This window comes from Littorina saxatilis, linkage group LG4 (genome assembly GCF_037325665.1).
Source record: "Littorina saxatilis isolate snail1 linkage group LG4, US_GU_Lsax_2.0, whole genome shotgun sequence".
Taxonomy (NCBI): domain Eukaryota; kingdom Metazoa; phylum Mollusca; class Gastropoda; order Littorinimorpha; family Littorinidae; genus Littorina; species Littorina saxatilis.
Genome location: NC_090248.1, coordinates 3334558 through 3348984, shown reverse-complemented (window position 1 = coordinate 3348984; position 14427 = coordinate 3334558). Strand labels below are relative to the sequence as shown.

Below are 14427 nucleotides of genomic sequence, written 5' to 3'. Positions count from 1 at the left end.
AATGAGACCATTCAGATAATACAACGAAACCCCATTTTGAAGACCTTTATGAAGCTGAGAAAATCATGTCTTAAAAAAGGAGGGTATCTTAAAATTGGGGTTCAGAGGTTATGAACAGAAAGTCTGAGAAAAAAAGTCAGGTAAGTGTCCTTCAAAATGAGTTGTGCAACAGACGGCAGGGGCACTACTTATTACCTCTCTTTAAACGAATAAAGTGTTGATCCTCTAGATACATGTTTCTGTAACTTGGCACAGATGCAGCGGCACAATCACTTGCTAAACATGCAAAGTTGCATACATGTCACATTTGCCTTCATGGCGTTACGAACGTTCACAAATTTAACGGAAAACCGTCACAACGTCCATTCTCAGGTTGTGTGTGCTCTGTGTTATGATGCGCATAACAAAGAGGGTCTTTGCCATGGTTCTGTATACGTTAGAGAGGCTGCTCCGTGCAGTTTCATATTAATTGCATTCCGGCTGCAGCTACCAAGCAAAAACATTGCAGATGCGTTTGAGAGCAGATCTTTCTGATAAGGCCGTTTATTGTAGAACCAATTATATGACTGAAAAGGCCATTTATTCCCCTACCTTATTCAGAAAACAGATTGGGTCAACATGAGGTAGTGTCTATACTGTGAAACCTACAACACAGACACCCCCCAAAATCAAATTCGCAAAATCAAAGTTCCCGCGTTAAAATTGACAAAAAATGAGAACTGCTAAAACAAAGCATGTTCTGCACGTCAGTAGAAAGAACAATCCAATCTGCGTCCAAATCAGTTTACTTATCTTGTTTGACAATGACATGATGACATGCTGGATGGTGTAGGTGTCATTCCTTTGAGAAGCCGTAAAAGGCGGTGTTTGAGGCCTTTTTAGAGGGTATATAATGAGACAAAAACCGGTACATTTCAGTAACTGCTCAACGGATTGCCTCCACACTTTCGGTGATGTGTGCTAACACATGTTGTAAAGTACAAACTGTTTTGGGTGCATATTTGATTGTTTTGTCTATTCTGTGTAGTTGTTCTGATTTTGTTGTCGATTTTTACGCGACCTTGATTTTGCGAATTTGATTAGGTGGGTGTCTGTGTTGTAGGTTCCACCGTATAGACACTACGTCATGTAACCTCAATCTGTTTTCTGAATACGGTAGGGAAATGAATGGTTTGTTTTGTGCTCTAGTACAAATAGCATAAATGAGTATTTTTCTCTTGTAAATGGCATTATTAGATGTTTGGTGGCTTGTTGACAGACCAGCTTTTTGGTTGGTCCAAGCGGACCATATCGTCTTTTGTTTCATCTTTATCGACCAAGGCCGAAGGCCGCGGTTGATAAAAATGAGAAAAAAGGCGATATGCTCCCTGAGGACCAACAACAAAATGCTGGTCTGACAACAAGCCACCAAACATCGTTTTTGTCATCATTTTGGTTGTGCAACAAAATGCACAATCACCCACAGGGAGACGAATTTTTAGAATCCAACTCCGGGCCACAAAGCATCGTCACAGTAGCACAAGATAACACGTCAAACTTGTATGTGACGTCAAACGTAGCTTGTTGACGCTTTTTTTCCAGTCTGAAAATGTACAGAGCTGTGATCATACCTGTGAGTTCAGTAAGTGTTGAGCATATTTCTTTTCTTTTAAGTGTTTATGACTTTTCGTTGTGGATTTTGCAAATTGACCATGAGTCGCCGCGGTAATTATCAACATTGATTGGGTCTTTGAGCGTGAATGCTTACAATCGTTGTCCTCGGAAACACAAATCCAAAGCCGCGATGGTTCCACACATCAAACAATATAAGATGTTTGATGGGTTGTTGACAGACCAGCTTTTTTGTCTGTCCGAGGGGGAGCATATCGTCTTTTGTTTCATATTTATGACCAAGGCCGAAGGCCGCGGTCAATAAATATGAAACAAAAGTCGATATGCCCCCCGAGGACCGACAAAAAAGCTGGTCTGTCAACAAACCATCAAACATCGTTTTTGTCATCATTTTGGTAGTGAGAAAACAAGTGCACAATCAACCCAGGGAGCCATGCTTTGAAACACGGGTCCCGTGCTGATAATCACACGGGTCCCGGTTTGATAACCACTGGCAATCAAAGATGGCGTGTGAAAGCAACTTTCTGTGTTTTTGAGTTCATTAAATGAGTTGGGATGAATATGTCAGGTTTGAGGATGCACATTTCTGTAGGTTCATCTCGGTATTCCACCCCCTCGGCTTTCTGTTGTAAATATTAAGCTGAGCACGGTGATCGAATGTGGAAGCTACGTTTGGTCAAAGGTCACAGAAGATTTGCGTCGTGCAGCGAAGGAAAGAATCGCGATCTTGTTTCCGACTCGGTACCTCTTTGTTTGTCATTAGACCTGTCATGCTGCTTGCTCGGCTTTGTTAGATGTTTGCATATCGTGTTGCTATTTTCTTTGCTTTTATTATTGTTTCTTACTTGTGCTTCGTTTATCGATACAACGTCTTGTGTACGGGTCAAAATGACTTGAACTTGACGTTCGTGTTTCTCCGAACGTCTGTGTATCGAAACACAGATACACGCACTCCGTGACTTTGTAAGAAGACATAACATATCGGTAGGTTTCATTTGTTTGTGACGAATTTATTGAAGTAGTTTTGTTTTTTTGTTTACTTTTGCCAGTTTGCCAGTTGGTTTTTGGAACTTTGCAAAGCAGTGTCTTGTCGTCTGTTTAGGTCTGGGGAAACGCCAATGAAAAGAGCCGAAGAATCCTCGAGCGTTTCTATTGGGTTTGCTTTTGATTATCCATGTAATAGGGCTTCCTGCAACTATGGTAACCGGGAATTTATTCCCCGGGGAACATGAGATTTATTTCCCAGGTGCTTGTCAATGAAAACTCGTGACAATGATGAGAATCAGCCTGATTGGCTTTTACTTTGACAATCCACGTTTCACCTGAAAGCTCAAACCCATTCACCACCTTTAGTTATTGCATGGGGAACATGAGATTTATTTCCCAGATATTTATGAATGAAAACTCGTAAAAATGATGACAAAAGTTTATATTGTCCACATGGGATACAGCTAGCCCCTCCTCGTCTCCTCTCCTCCCCCAACCCACTTTACGAAACAAGCAGAACTTACTTCATTTCCAAATGAACAAAGACAGAACTTACTATTGTTCCCCACCACTGTAGAGGTTGACGTCAATGGCCAATATGATGATCACTGGAATCAGAGGAAGACCTGCACATAGGTAAACATAGTAAATATCATTTTGTAAACACACATATTAAGAGTCATTGGTGTCGAAACGATTCACATGAAATGCAAATAAAAACATGTACCAGTGTAAACGATTCCCCGAAGCACAAGAACTACCTTTGGAGGCACAGCCAACAGAGAGGATTGAGATTTTAGAGCTAAATGAATAGTCCTATCACGCTGTAAAGAGTGCGCACAGGTTATCAAGAACATGCAAGGAAACAGCAGCAGCCAGACCCTGTCACAAACAAAACTCTACAATTCACAGGTGTCTAGCCGGCAACGTACAAGAAACATCGAGCTATAATAAGTCCGCGCTCTTCGCCAGCAGACAACTCTGCACAGTCTGTTGTGAACGGTGCACAATGGTCTCCCTCTCACACTCGCCCCCCTCTGCATGAAGTTAATCTCCACCATGGACCCGCCCAGCGGTTTGTAAGTCCCTCCCAGGTCCGTGGGATGGGAACAGCACGAACATGAACCAGTGGCCATGACACCATTCCTGAACATGTCATGTCGAGTCCCATTCCTGCTGGCTAGCGCTAAATGTAACCGAGAGCCCAACGCACTACAATTATCTTTGAAGGCAAATCCAAATCAAACAGGATTGAGATTTTTGAGCTTAATAAATAGCCCTATCACAAGTGTTATGGGTATGCAAAGGTTACCAAGAACATAAACGGAGTCAGCAGCAGCCACAACCCATCACAAACAGAACTCTACAATGCACAGGTGTCTTACGGCACGCCGTTTAAATCTTTGGAATAAAGATTAACCTTGATTACTTATGGTAAACATAAAATATGTAGGTGTATATGTTCTGACCAGCCAATCAGTTGTCCCAGTTTAACTCGGTTTGCAAGTTCGACCAATCAAAGCATACACCTAGTTCCCGAGAACCTTAATAGTAATAATCAAGCTTGAGTTTGGGACTTTGAAATTTCGTCTAAATCACTGTCGGCATCCGTGACCGTAACCCCTATACAGCGTGACTTGAAAATGGCAAATTCAAACAGCGTCAGTACGTCGATTCAACACTTTTCTTCAGAACAGTTCTTTCCTCAGATAGCAAGGCGTCATACTTAGTGCTTACTACGGTAGAGAACCATCACATACAACTGCCTGTGTACTAACTTTCACGTAAAGCCCTCATGCTGAAAGGTATTTTAGAATGGGTGAGAGCAATGCGCTTCGTCGTAAAACCGTATGCTTGCGTGCAGTGATGTTTACACGTGCAGTTTAGCCGTCGCATATAGAGAATGGCTACCATTGGAATCGCAGCCGTGAGTCACGCCTCCCCCCCCCCCCCCCCCCCCCTTGCCGACACTGCGTTTGCGCCAGTCGAAAAATGAATCAATCAAACTAACCAGTTTGTATCAGCAAAAACCCACTAACATACACACACAGATCGCATACATGCAAACAAACACACGCACAAGTACTATCTACACACACACACACACACACACACACACACGCACACACGCGCGCGCGCACAAAACACACACAAACACACATGCACACGCTCTCTCTCTCTCTCTCTTTCTCTCTCTCTCTCTCTCTCTCTCTCTCTCTCTCTCTCTCTCTCTCTCTCTCTCTCTCTCTCTCACTCTCAGTCACACACACACACACACACACACACCCAGACATACACTCACAACAATACAAGAAGCAAACCAACAACCACTTAACAGCAACAACTTACAATAACGTACCCCAGGCTGGTAAAGCCGTTTTCAACATGTATCTGCTAAATCTCCCGATCCTAGCTTTAAACTGAAGGAATAGCAGGATGCCCTCTATCATCATCCACATGAAAGACACCAGGATCAAATAGTGCAGCAAAGCCGCCACCAAGATACAGCTCACGTGACCATGCACGCGTGAGAATCCCGCCAGGAACGTGACCCATGATAGAAGCATGGCCAGCGCCATGTTGAACAAGGTCTGCTGGGAGTTACTGCTGTGTAACTTCCTGTGAACAGAAACGGTTGTCTGAGTGTATCCTTGGCTCCGCTTTGGGTGCTCTTTGTCACTCAGCAGGCAGAAGAGATGAGACAAGATGGGGTGCGATGAGACGATATGGGATGAGATGAGACAAGATGGGATGAGATGAGACGAGATTGGATGAGACGAGATGGGATATTACTGGATGAGATTATTCGGGATGAGGCGAGATGAGATGATAGTAATGACAGTTGATGAGATGAGATCGGATTTAGAAACGCCTGGAAGAATTTAGATGGTCTGGATAGATGAGATAAGCGTTGTGGACATGAGATGTGATCGGTTGAGATGAGATTTGATGATGCAATACAATTCAATAGAACTCTGCAATTCAATAGAACCAAACAGACACAATAATCCCGGTGAAACACTGGAATTGAATAGATATGGTTGAAAACCTTTACCAAACTTTTCCAAATTTGCTGTACAACTGCAATGGCCATTTCCCCAAATTGTACGAAGAAAGCGAATCCTAGCAAAGTCCATACTCAATGTGTTTTTATGTTTACTGTCAACAATGCAATGTATCATACTTACTTGATAACAATGCAATGTGTCACACTTACTTGGTAACAATACACTGTATCACACTTACCTAATAACATAACAATGCATCACACTTACTTGATAACAATACACTGGATCACACTTACTTGATAACAATACACTGTATCACACTTACTTGATAACAATACACTGTATCACACTTACTTGATAACAATACACTGTATCACACTTACTTGATAACAATACACTGTATCACACTTACTTGATAACAATGCAGTGTATCATACTTACTTGATAACAATACAGTGTATCACACTTACTTGGTAACAATACAATGTATTACACTTACTTGGTAACAATACAATGTATCACACTTACTTGGTAACAATGAAGGAGATGACAGTGCCGGACAGACCAGCAATGGACAGGCTAAGGCCAACTACAGAGATGAGCGAGAGGGCTGACTTGTGAATCGTCGCTATCTTCTCTTTCCTGCTTTCCTGTCCGTACAGGTCCTGAAAAAATTACCACATTGCTATTTAACAAAATATGACCCTCATCGGCTACTGCTCACATTGAAGATGTTACATATGACCATTTTTAAAAACTGAATTTCATCAAAGAAACAAATATTTGCGAGGCAGCCATGCCAATGCGAAACTGGTGAGATGAACACCCTTCCACACATTCTTACCTTACATTGTGTCGCCATAGTAACAAACCTTCCGCTAAGATTGGGATTAAAAGTGAAGAAAACCTTTTCATATGAATAGCTTAAAGTGCTAGTACAAAGGCGATAGTGACCGGCAACATAGCCTTTTCGGAAAGATTATCACACTCACACGCACATTTCCGCTACACGCTCATTGTCAATAAGGAACGACGATTTCTTTTCTTCGTTGTCTGGGGGCCTCGGGGGCACTGCAGCTAATACACAAAGATGTCAAGCTCTTTCCAATCACATGCACTATCATTTTAAATGACACGATCGTCAGTGCTGTTGCTGCAGTCATTTTTGTGCACTAGGAAGTCCCTGTGAGTCTTCGCCATGGCTAAGAGTAAAATTAATGTCCGAGGAAATAGGCGCAAGTGTAGTAACTTTTTTCGGGAATATTTTTTCATCCCATTTTAAGGGACTTTTACACACAAATACGCTCAAAACAACCTTCAAACGTTTTTAGTTTATGAACAGGTCTTTGTTTACAACTGAAGACTTGGGTTTTCCATAACCGTCATCTCCGTTTGCGGCTTTTTCTGGCAAATGAGAAACAATTTATGCTCCATCTTGTTATAATTATGGTGTTCGCTCATATGAGCATACAACGAAAAAATCATTAGCAGGGCCGTCAGATGTCTTTTGGCTCGGTCATGAGGCAAAATGCGAGCGCCCGTCATCTCCGTTACCGTTATCTCCGATACTGTCATCTGCGGGCCAAAATATGATGCCGATTTCAACATGTTTGTTGACAAAATGCGTCAGGGATAGATCTAAAACATTGTGTACATTGCCAAATCATATATCGTTCGAAAGAGCAAGATCTGCTCTTTTTCTAACCAATGGGAATATATATTCCTTGGATACCCTGTAATCTGCACTTGACTGAATAAAGGCATTTTTTTTTAATCTTTTCTTAGATCAAAGACCTGCAAGATGTTCAAACGTCGTTAGACCAACTATATATTATAACAGTCCAGCCTTTTCGTTTGTGTTCTATGTACTTGTTTTTTTTTTCTGAACGTATAGATTTAAGGGTGCCGCTGGTGTAATGTGTAAACACACTGTTCGTAGGTTTCAAAAACACCACTAAAAATTTCAACCCCGCGCGTTTTTTTAGATCAAGTCACTAAAACCGTGGTATATTTGCTCAAGCCTAGCTGCTACGCAGAAACACATCATTACCACAGTTGGAAGGCTTAGTGATTGATTTACAAGCAAGTAAAATTGTGTTGATCTGGTATGAGTGGAATTTGTGCATACAAGTCTTATATGATAGTGTTATATGATAGTTAGTTACGTTATTGCGTCATTTGTCAACTACAGTGTTTCAGTTGGTCAACTTACAGTGTAGATCAAATGAAAACTAAAAAAATATGTTCTGTTGGGCACCCAATTTCCCATTTTGGTAATCAAATTAAGCTAAACAAGTCGCGTAAGGCGAAAATACAACATTTAGTCAAGTAGCTGTCAAACTCACAGAATGAAACTAAACGCAATGCAACGCAGCAAGACCATAATTATACTCGTAGCATCGTCAGTCCACCGCTCACGGCAAAGGCAGTGAAATTGACAAGAAGAGCGGGGTAGTAGTTGCGCTGACAACGATAGCACGCTTTTCTGTACCTCTCTTCGTTTTAACTTTCTGAGCGTGTTTTTAATCCAAACATATCATATCTATATGTTTTTGGAATCAGGAACCGACAAGGAATAAGATGAAAGTGTTTTTAAATTGATTTGGACAATTTAATTTTGATAATAATTTTTATATATTTAATTTTCAGAGCTTGTTTTTAATCCAAATATAACATATTTATATGTTTTTGGAATCAGCAAATGATGGAAAATAAGATGAACGTAAAGTTGGATCGTTTTATAAAAGAATTGTTTTTTTTACAATTTTCAGATTTTTAATGACCAAAGTCATTAATTAATTTTTAAGCCACCACGCTGAAATGCAATACCAAAGTCCAAGCTTTGTCGAACAATACTTGACCAAAATTTCAACCAATTTGGTTGAAAAATGAGGGCGTGACAGTGCCGCCTCAACTTTCACGAAAAGCCGGATATGACGTCATCAAAGACATTTATCAAAAAAATGAAAAAAACGTATGGGGATATTATACCCAGGAACTTTCATGTCAAATTTCATAAAGATCGGTCCAGTAGTTTGGTCTGAATCGCTCTACACGCACGCACACACACACACACACACACACACACACACACATACACACACACATACACCACGACCCTCGTCTCGATTCCCCCCTCGATGTTAAAACATTTAGTCATAACTTGACTAAATGTAACAAAAACGCCAAATGTCTACGAAAAAGCCAGAAGGTGGTGTTCGTTGAGAATGAGTGTACAATGTGAAGCTGTAGAAACAACGGTCCTCTTAAAAAAAAAAGGCAAGATAACAAGCAAACAAACAAGCAAACAGAAAACGCGCCACTATATTACAAGTCGATAATTGACCAGTAGTACAGAAACGTTTGTGAGAATATCACACTCACACGCTTCTTTCCCTTGCACAGTGACATAATAGCAACCTTCCTTGAGCAATAAAGTTATAAGAAACAAACACCAGACAAACACAACTCAACCGAATTACTACAATACCAAAGACGACACTGACCAGTAGTACAGCGAAGTTTGTGAGATGATTGCACTCACACACGACCTTTCCTTGCACGGTGTCGCTATGGTGACAACCTTCCTCTGACCACGCCCCCTTCCCGTCTTGCAGTGAGAAATCCCAGAACACACATCTACTCAGGTCTCGGAATGATTGCTCTTTTGACAGTGACTATAATGGAAGTAATCATTATTATATTCATTAAAATAAATCAACAAGTGTGCAAGTAATAATGAGGCTTGAGGGGAGAGAGAGAAATAGAGAGAGAGAGGGGGAGATAGATAGATAGAGAGAGAGAGAGAGAGAGAGAGAGAGAGAGAGAGAGAGAGAGAGAGAGAGAGAGGGAGAGAGAGAAGACAAGACATGACAAGACATGACAAGACAAGACGAGACAAGACAAAATCTTTATTATCGAGGGTAATAGTTAAGCAAGAATGTATGTTTTTTTACATCCAGCCCTCGCCCTAAGATAGGGTCAACAGGAACAAACCCAATATAATCAAAGAACTATCACAGCAACCTTAACACATTACAACTGTATTTATACATATACACATTTGAAAATAATTGTCGTACTGCATTTTAAGTACAATTGTCAATGATAAAAAGTGTCAACTTAATTTAGATCTGCATTGTATTACATTTTGTTTAACATGTACATACATTTTAAATGAATTGATGAACCATTCAGCACTTGTTTAGTTGCATTATGTGTGACATATAATGTTGTTGTTTTTTAAAGCTGTATGTGTTTGTTTTATGTTTATGATAAATTGGCAGTGAGTTCCACAAGACCGCACCCGAATAAAGAAGGCTTGATTTGAAAAGGTCAATACGTGGAGTCGGTGTTATGACTTTTAGTCTGTTATAGTACAAAATAACATTATCACGCAATGTCTCTGGTTCTAACCCTGATGCATTATAACACCTTTATTATACATTACTTTTTTGAAATTGTAATACGTGCATATTTTTATAATCAGGTTCTGAAGGAGTGTGATTTTGCTGACATAATAAGCTTAACTGCTCTTCTGTGAAGACTAGCTTAAGGTTTTAAAGCATTAGCATTTGTACAATCCCATACAGTGGATGCATAATGAATATTTGACAACATGTGATTGTAAAAAAAGATATTTCGCGAGTGTCACGGTTTGGTGACATGGATTGAGGAAGAAACTCTTTGTAGGGTGCCTTTCCGTAATTGCGATGCAAAGCGCCTGTGCTTATCGCAACTGTCGACTGGTTTTCGCTGATGAGGAAAGCACGTTAATTTCGTTTACCTCCACGCCTGGGCTGGGTGCGAGCTGTAATGTTGTGTACAGGGTTTTCACGTGATACATTCTGCTGTCTTGGCAAGTCAAGGTAAATTGCGCTATACTTTTGACGATAGCTGATTGGTTGCTGGAGTCACGTGATGGTTTTGACCAGCTAGGGGAGGCACACTGTGACTGCCCATTTGGCATATACTTTGAGGCGCTAAGGTCGTGTGTTCTCGTCTAGGAGTTGAGGGCTTTCAACACGTACGTGGTGATATTTTTTGTCAACGTGCCTGCTCTGCGTTGCACAGGAGGGCTCTTAGAATAACGGAGAATCGACAGCCTTTTCGCTGCAAGATATTTTTTGACGACGAGGTCGTCAGGTATTACTTGACTGAGATTTGGAGGATTTCAACGCGTTGGAAGACTGATTAGGTCGACGCGCTTTTTCGTCAGAGCAGAACGAAGCAGGCTTGGTCGAGGGGTTTGGCTACAAATTCGCCGACGGACGATAGGCCATACACGGAAGCGGATTCGCTTAAGGAGAGCTACACATTCATAAGCTGTTTGAGGTAATAAATCGTTATTAAACGCTGCTGACAGTCAATGTTTGTGGAATGGAATACTCTCTGTTGTTCTCTCCAGGATAGCGCATAACATGCTCTTTGTGACGCTAAAAGTATAATCTGTATATGTTTTTTGCAGATATGGAGAGAAGGTGGAAAAATAGCTGATTTGTTGTTTTAAAAGTTCGTTTTTGCAGGCCCACGCACTCTATGAAATAATTATGTAAAGGTGACATGTTTAAAGGTGGAGTATGAAGGGTTGCGTGGCATGTTTAGTGCACAGATACTTTATGTTGCAGCTTATTTTTGCGGGATTGCGGTGTGGCGGTGCAGCTGTTGCGGGTTGTGGTGTCGCTGTTTTGCTGTTTTGCTGTTGCTGCATCAGTCTTCTTTCGTCCTACGAGTGAGGCGCCTGATATCTACACTATTCCCTGCTTCGCTCCACGCCAACGGGCCCTACAGTCAGCGGAGCAGTTGTGGAGATAGACTATTTACGGGTCGCCCACTTCGTGGCAGAAAGCTAAGTGCACCGTGTTATTGCGCTTTTCACCCTTAAGTCATCTGTAATTATTTATGATTATATTTGAGTGGTGACAACGTGGGGGTGTGACACCTGCTTAAACCAGTGCTTTTTTGCAGAACAGTTAGATTTCCCTGTCTTTACACGAGCTCAGCGTGTTATTATAATTTAATAAACTTTAACTGGCGCTTTTGTCAGTTACCCTTATTTACGTCTTGGACGTAAAACAACTCTTGAAGTGAAGGATTGAGGGAGGTGGCGAGATCGTATATAAACAGGCGTCTGAAATTCATATTTGTTGATGATTCTATCTTTTTGTATGACTGCGAGAGTGGATCGTGGTGTGGTTAGTTAGTTAGTAGTAACTGACCGTTCATAGTCATCTTCTTTGATCTATGAAACGTGACAGCGAGTAAAGATTCAAGGAAGTGTTTAATTTTTGATAACTGATATATTTATTTGAAAGCAGTTTCTTACAGATGTACCTAATGTGGTCATTCCATGACAAATTATTATCAATCGTTACACCAAGGACTTTATGGTTGGACACTTCTTCTAATACTTGATCTTTAATATAAACGGGCGGAATGCTCGATACTAGATTGTGTTGCTTCTGTCGTGTGGTTATGAGCATACATTTTGTTTGTGTATGGTTAAGAGACATATGGTTTAAGTCTGAACAACTCAGTTGTCCATTAATACTTTCTTTGAGAGTTTGTGATATAGTATCCAAGGACTTGTGACTAGAATGTATAGTAGTGTCATCTGCAAACAACTGGCAGTTATTACGTACGCAAAATGGTAGATCGTTGACACAAATAGAGAACAAAAATGGGCCTACAACAAATCCCTGTGGGACCCCTTATTTTAAAGTACTTTCATTCGAATATGATGCATTAGTAAATGTTATTTGTTTTCTATTTGAAAGACACGTTTTAAGAATATTAATGGTGGTATATTGCATGCAATATATTGACAGTTTCCTGATAAGAAGAGAATGATCAATAACATCAAAGGTCTGTGCAAAATCCACACAAATTTCTGCGTTTCGCGAGAACACCTTCCGTACACATACACACACACACACACACACACACACACACACACACACGCGCGCGCGCGCGCACACACGCACACACAACCACCCGCCCACACACACACACTCAACATATATGTTACAGTCAAAACGGGAAATCAGTCATTACGGGTAATGACTAAAAGTTTTAGTCATTTCCGGAAATGACTGATTTGATCAGTCATTACCGGAATTGCCTAAAATCTGTAGGCATTACCCGTAAATGACTAAACTTTGTGAATATTTTTTACCCTTATTGCCTGACTGCTAGTCAAGAAAATGCGGAATGTGAATACTAGCTCACTCGGCTTTCTGTCGATTACCAATACACATTATGTGAACTCTTGTTAACTGTAGAATTTTTTCCACAATTATGATTCACGATCACACTCGCTGAAGCACAGAAAGAGTTTGTAGATCAACACAGCCAGTATGGAATTGGAAAAGAAGTTTACAGAGGAATTGTACAAAAGGTATCAACAAACCCAAAGGTGCTTGTTACCGAAAGAGAAATATTTCGGAATCATTGATGAATTAAAGCAACTGCAACCCCAAGCAAAGAAGACAAGCAGGCAATACAAACTTCTGGCTCGGTGAGTAATTAAATCTGTCTCTGTCTCTCTCTCTCAGTCTCTCTCTCTCTCCCTCTGTCTCTCTCTCTCTCTCTCTCTGTCTTTTTTATATTTAGTCAAGTTTTGACTACATATTTTAACGTAGAGGGGGGAATCGAGACGAGGGTCGTGGTGTATGTGTGTGTGTGTGTGTGTGTGTGTGTGTGTCTGTCTGTCTGTCTGTCTGTCTGTCTGTGTGTGTGTGTAGAGCGATTCAGACCAAACTACTGGACCGATCTTTATGAAATTTTACATGAGAGTTCCTGGGATTGATATCCCCGAACGTTTTTTTCATTTTTTTGATAAATGTCTTTGATGACGTCATATCCGGCTTTTCGTGAAAGTTGAGGCGGCACTGTCACGCTCTCATTTTTCAACCAAATTGGTTGAAATTTTGGTCAAGTAATCTTCGACAAAGCCCGGGGTTCGGTATTGCATTTCAGCTTGGTGGCTTAAAAATTAATTAATGACTTTGGTCATTAAAAATCGGAAAATTGTAAAAAAAAATAAAAATTTATAAAACGATCCAAATTTACGTTCATCTTATTCTCCATCATTTTCTGATTCCAAAAACATATAAATATGTTATATTTGGATTAAAAACAAGCTCTGAAAATTAAATATATAAAAATTATTATCAAAATTAAATTGTCCAAATCAATTTAAAAACACTTTCATCTTATTCCTTGTCGGTTCCTGATTCCAAAAACATATAGATATGATATGTTTGGATTAAAAACACGCTCAGAAAGTTAAAACAAAGAGAGGTACAGAAAAGCGTGCTATCCTTCTTAGCGCAACTACTACCCCGCTCTTCTTGTCAATTTCACTGCCTTTGCCATGAGCGGTGGACTGACGATGCTACGAGTATACGGTCTTGCTGAAAAATGGCATTGCGTTCAGTTTCATTCTGTGAGTTCGACAGCTACTTGACTAAATGTTGTATTTTCGCCTTACGCGACTTGTTTGTTGTTGTTGTTGTTGTGATTTTTGATATGTTTGTAAAGAAGACAAGCAGGCAATACAAACTTCTGGCTAGATGAGTAATTAACTAGACTCTCTCTCTCTCTCTCTCTCTCTCTCTCTCTCTCTCTCTCTCTCTCTCTCTCTCTCTTTCTCTTTTTTTTTTTTCTCTCTCTCTCTCTCTTTCTCTCTCTCTCTCTTTCTCTCTCTCGCTCTCTCTCTCTCTCTCTCTCTCTCTCTCTCTCTCTCTCTCTCTCTCTCTTTCTCGTGATATTAAATGAATCATATGTTGTATTCCAGATATGAAGTTTTGCAGTGTGGCCA

General features: G+C 40.5%; 2 protein-coding genes across 2 annotated transcripts in view; one reads left to right on the top strand and one right to left on the bottom strand.

The window, feature by feature from the left end:
- Nucleotides 1–14427, top strand: part of LOC138965698 (uncharacterized) — a 268534-nt gene that overhangs the window by 133924 nt on the left and 120183 nt on the right. The window lies entirely within an intron of this gene.
- Nucleotides 1–14427, bottom strand: part of LOC138963627 (adhesion G-protein coupled receptor G6-like) — a 29351-nt gene that overhangs the window by 1961 nt on the left and 12963 nt on the right. Inside the window, exons 8-11 of the mRNA XM_070335474.1 lie at nt 9113–9283; nt 6135–6271; nt 4958–5217; nt 3155–3224 (exon numbers count right to left, since the gene is read on the bottom strand). Of these exons, the coding sequence (XP_070191575.1) occupies nt 3155–3224; nt 4958–5217; nt 6135–6271; nt 9113–9283 (638 nt within the window). The remainder of the gene's footprint in view (nt 1–3154; nt 3225–4957; nt 5218–6134; nt 6272–9112; nt 9284–14427) is intronic.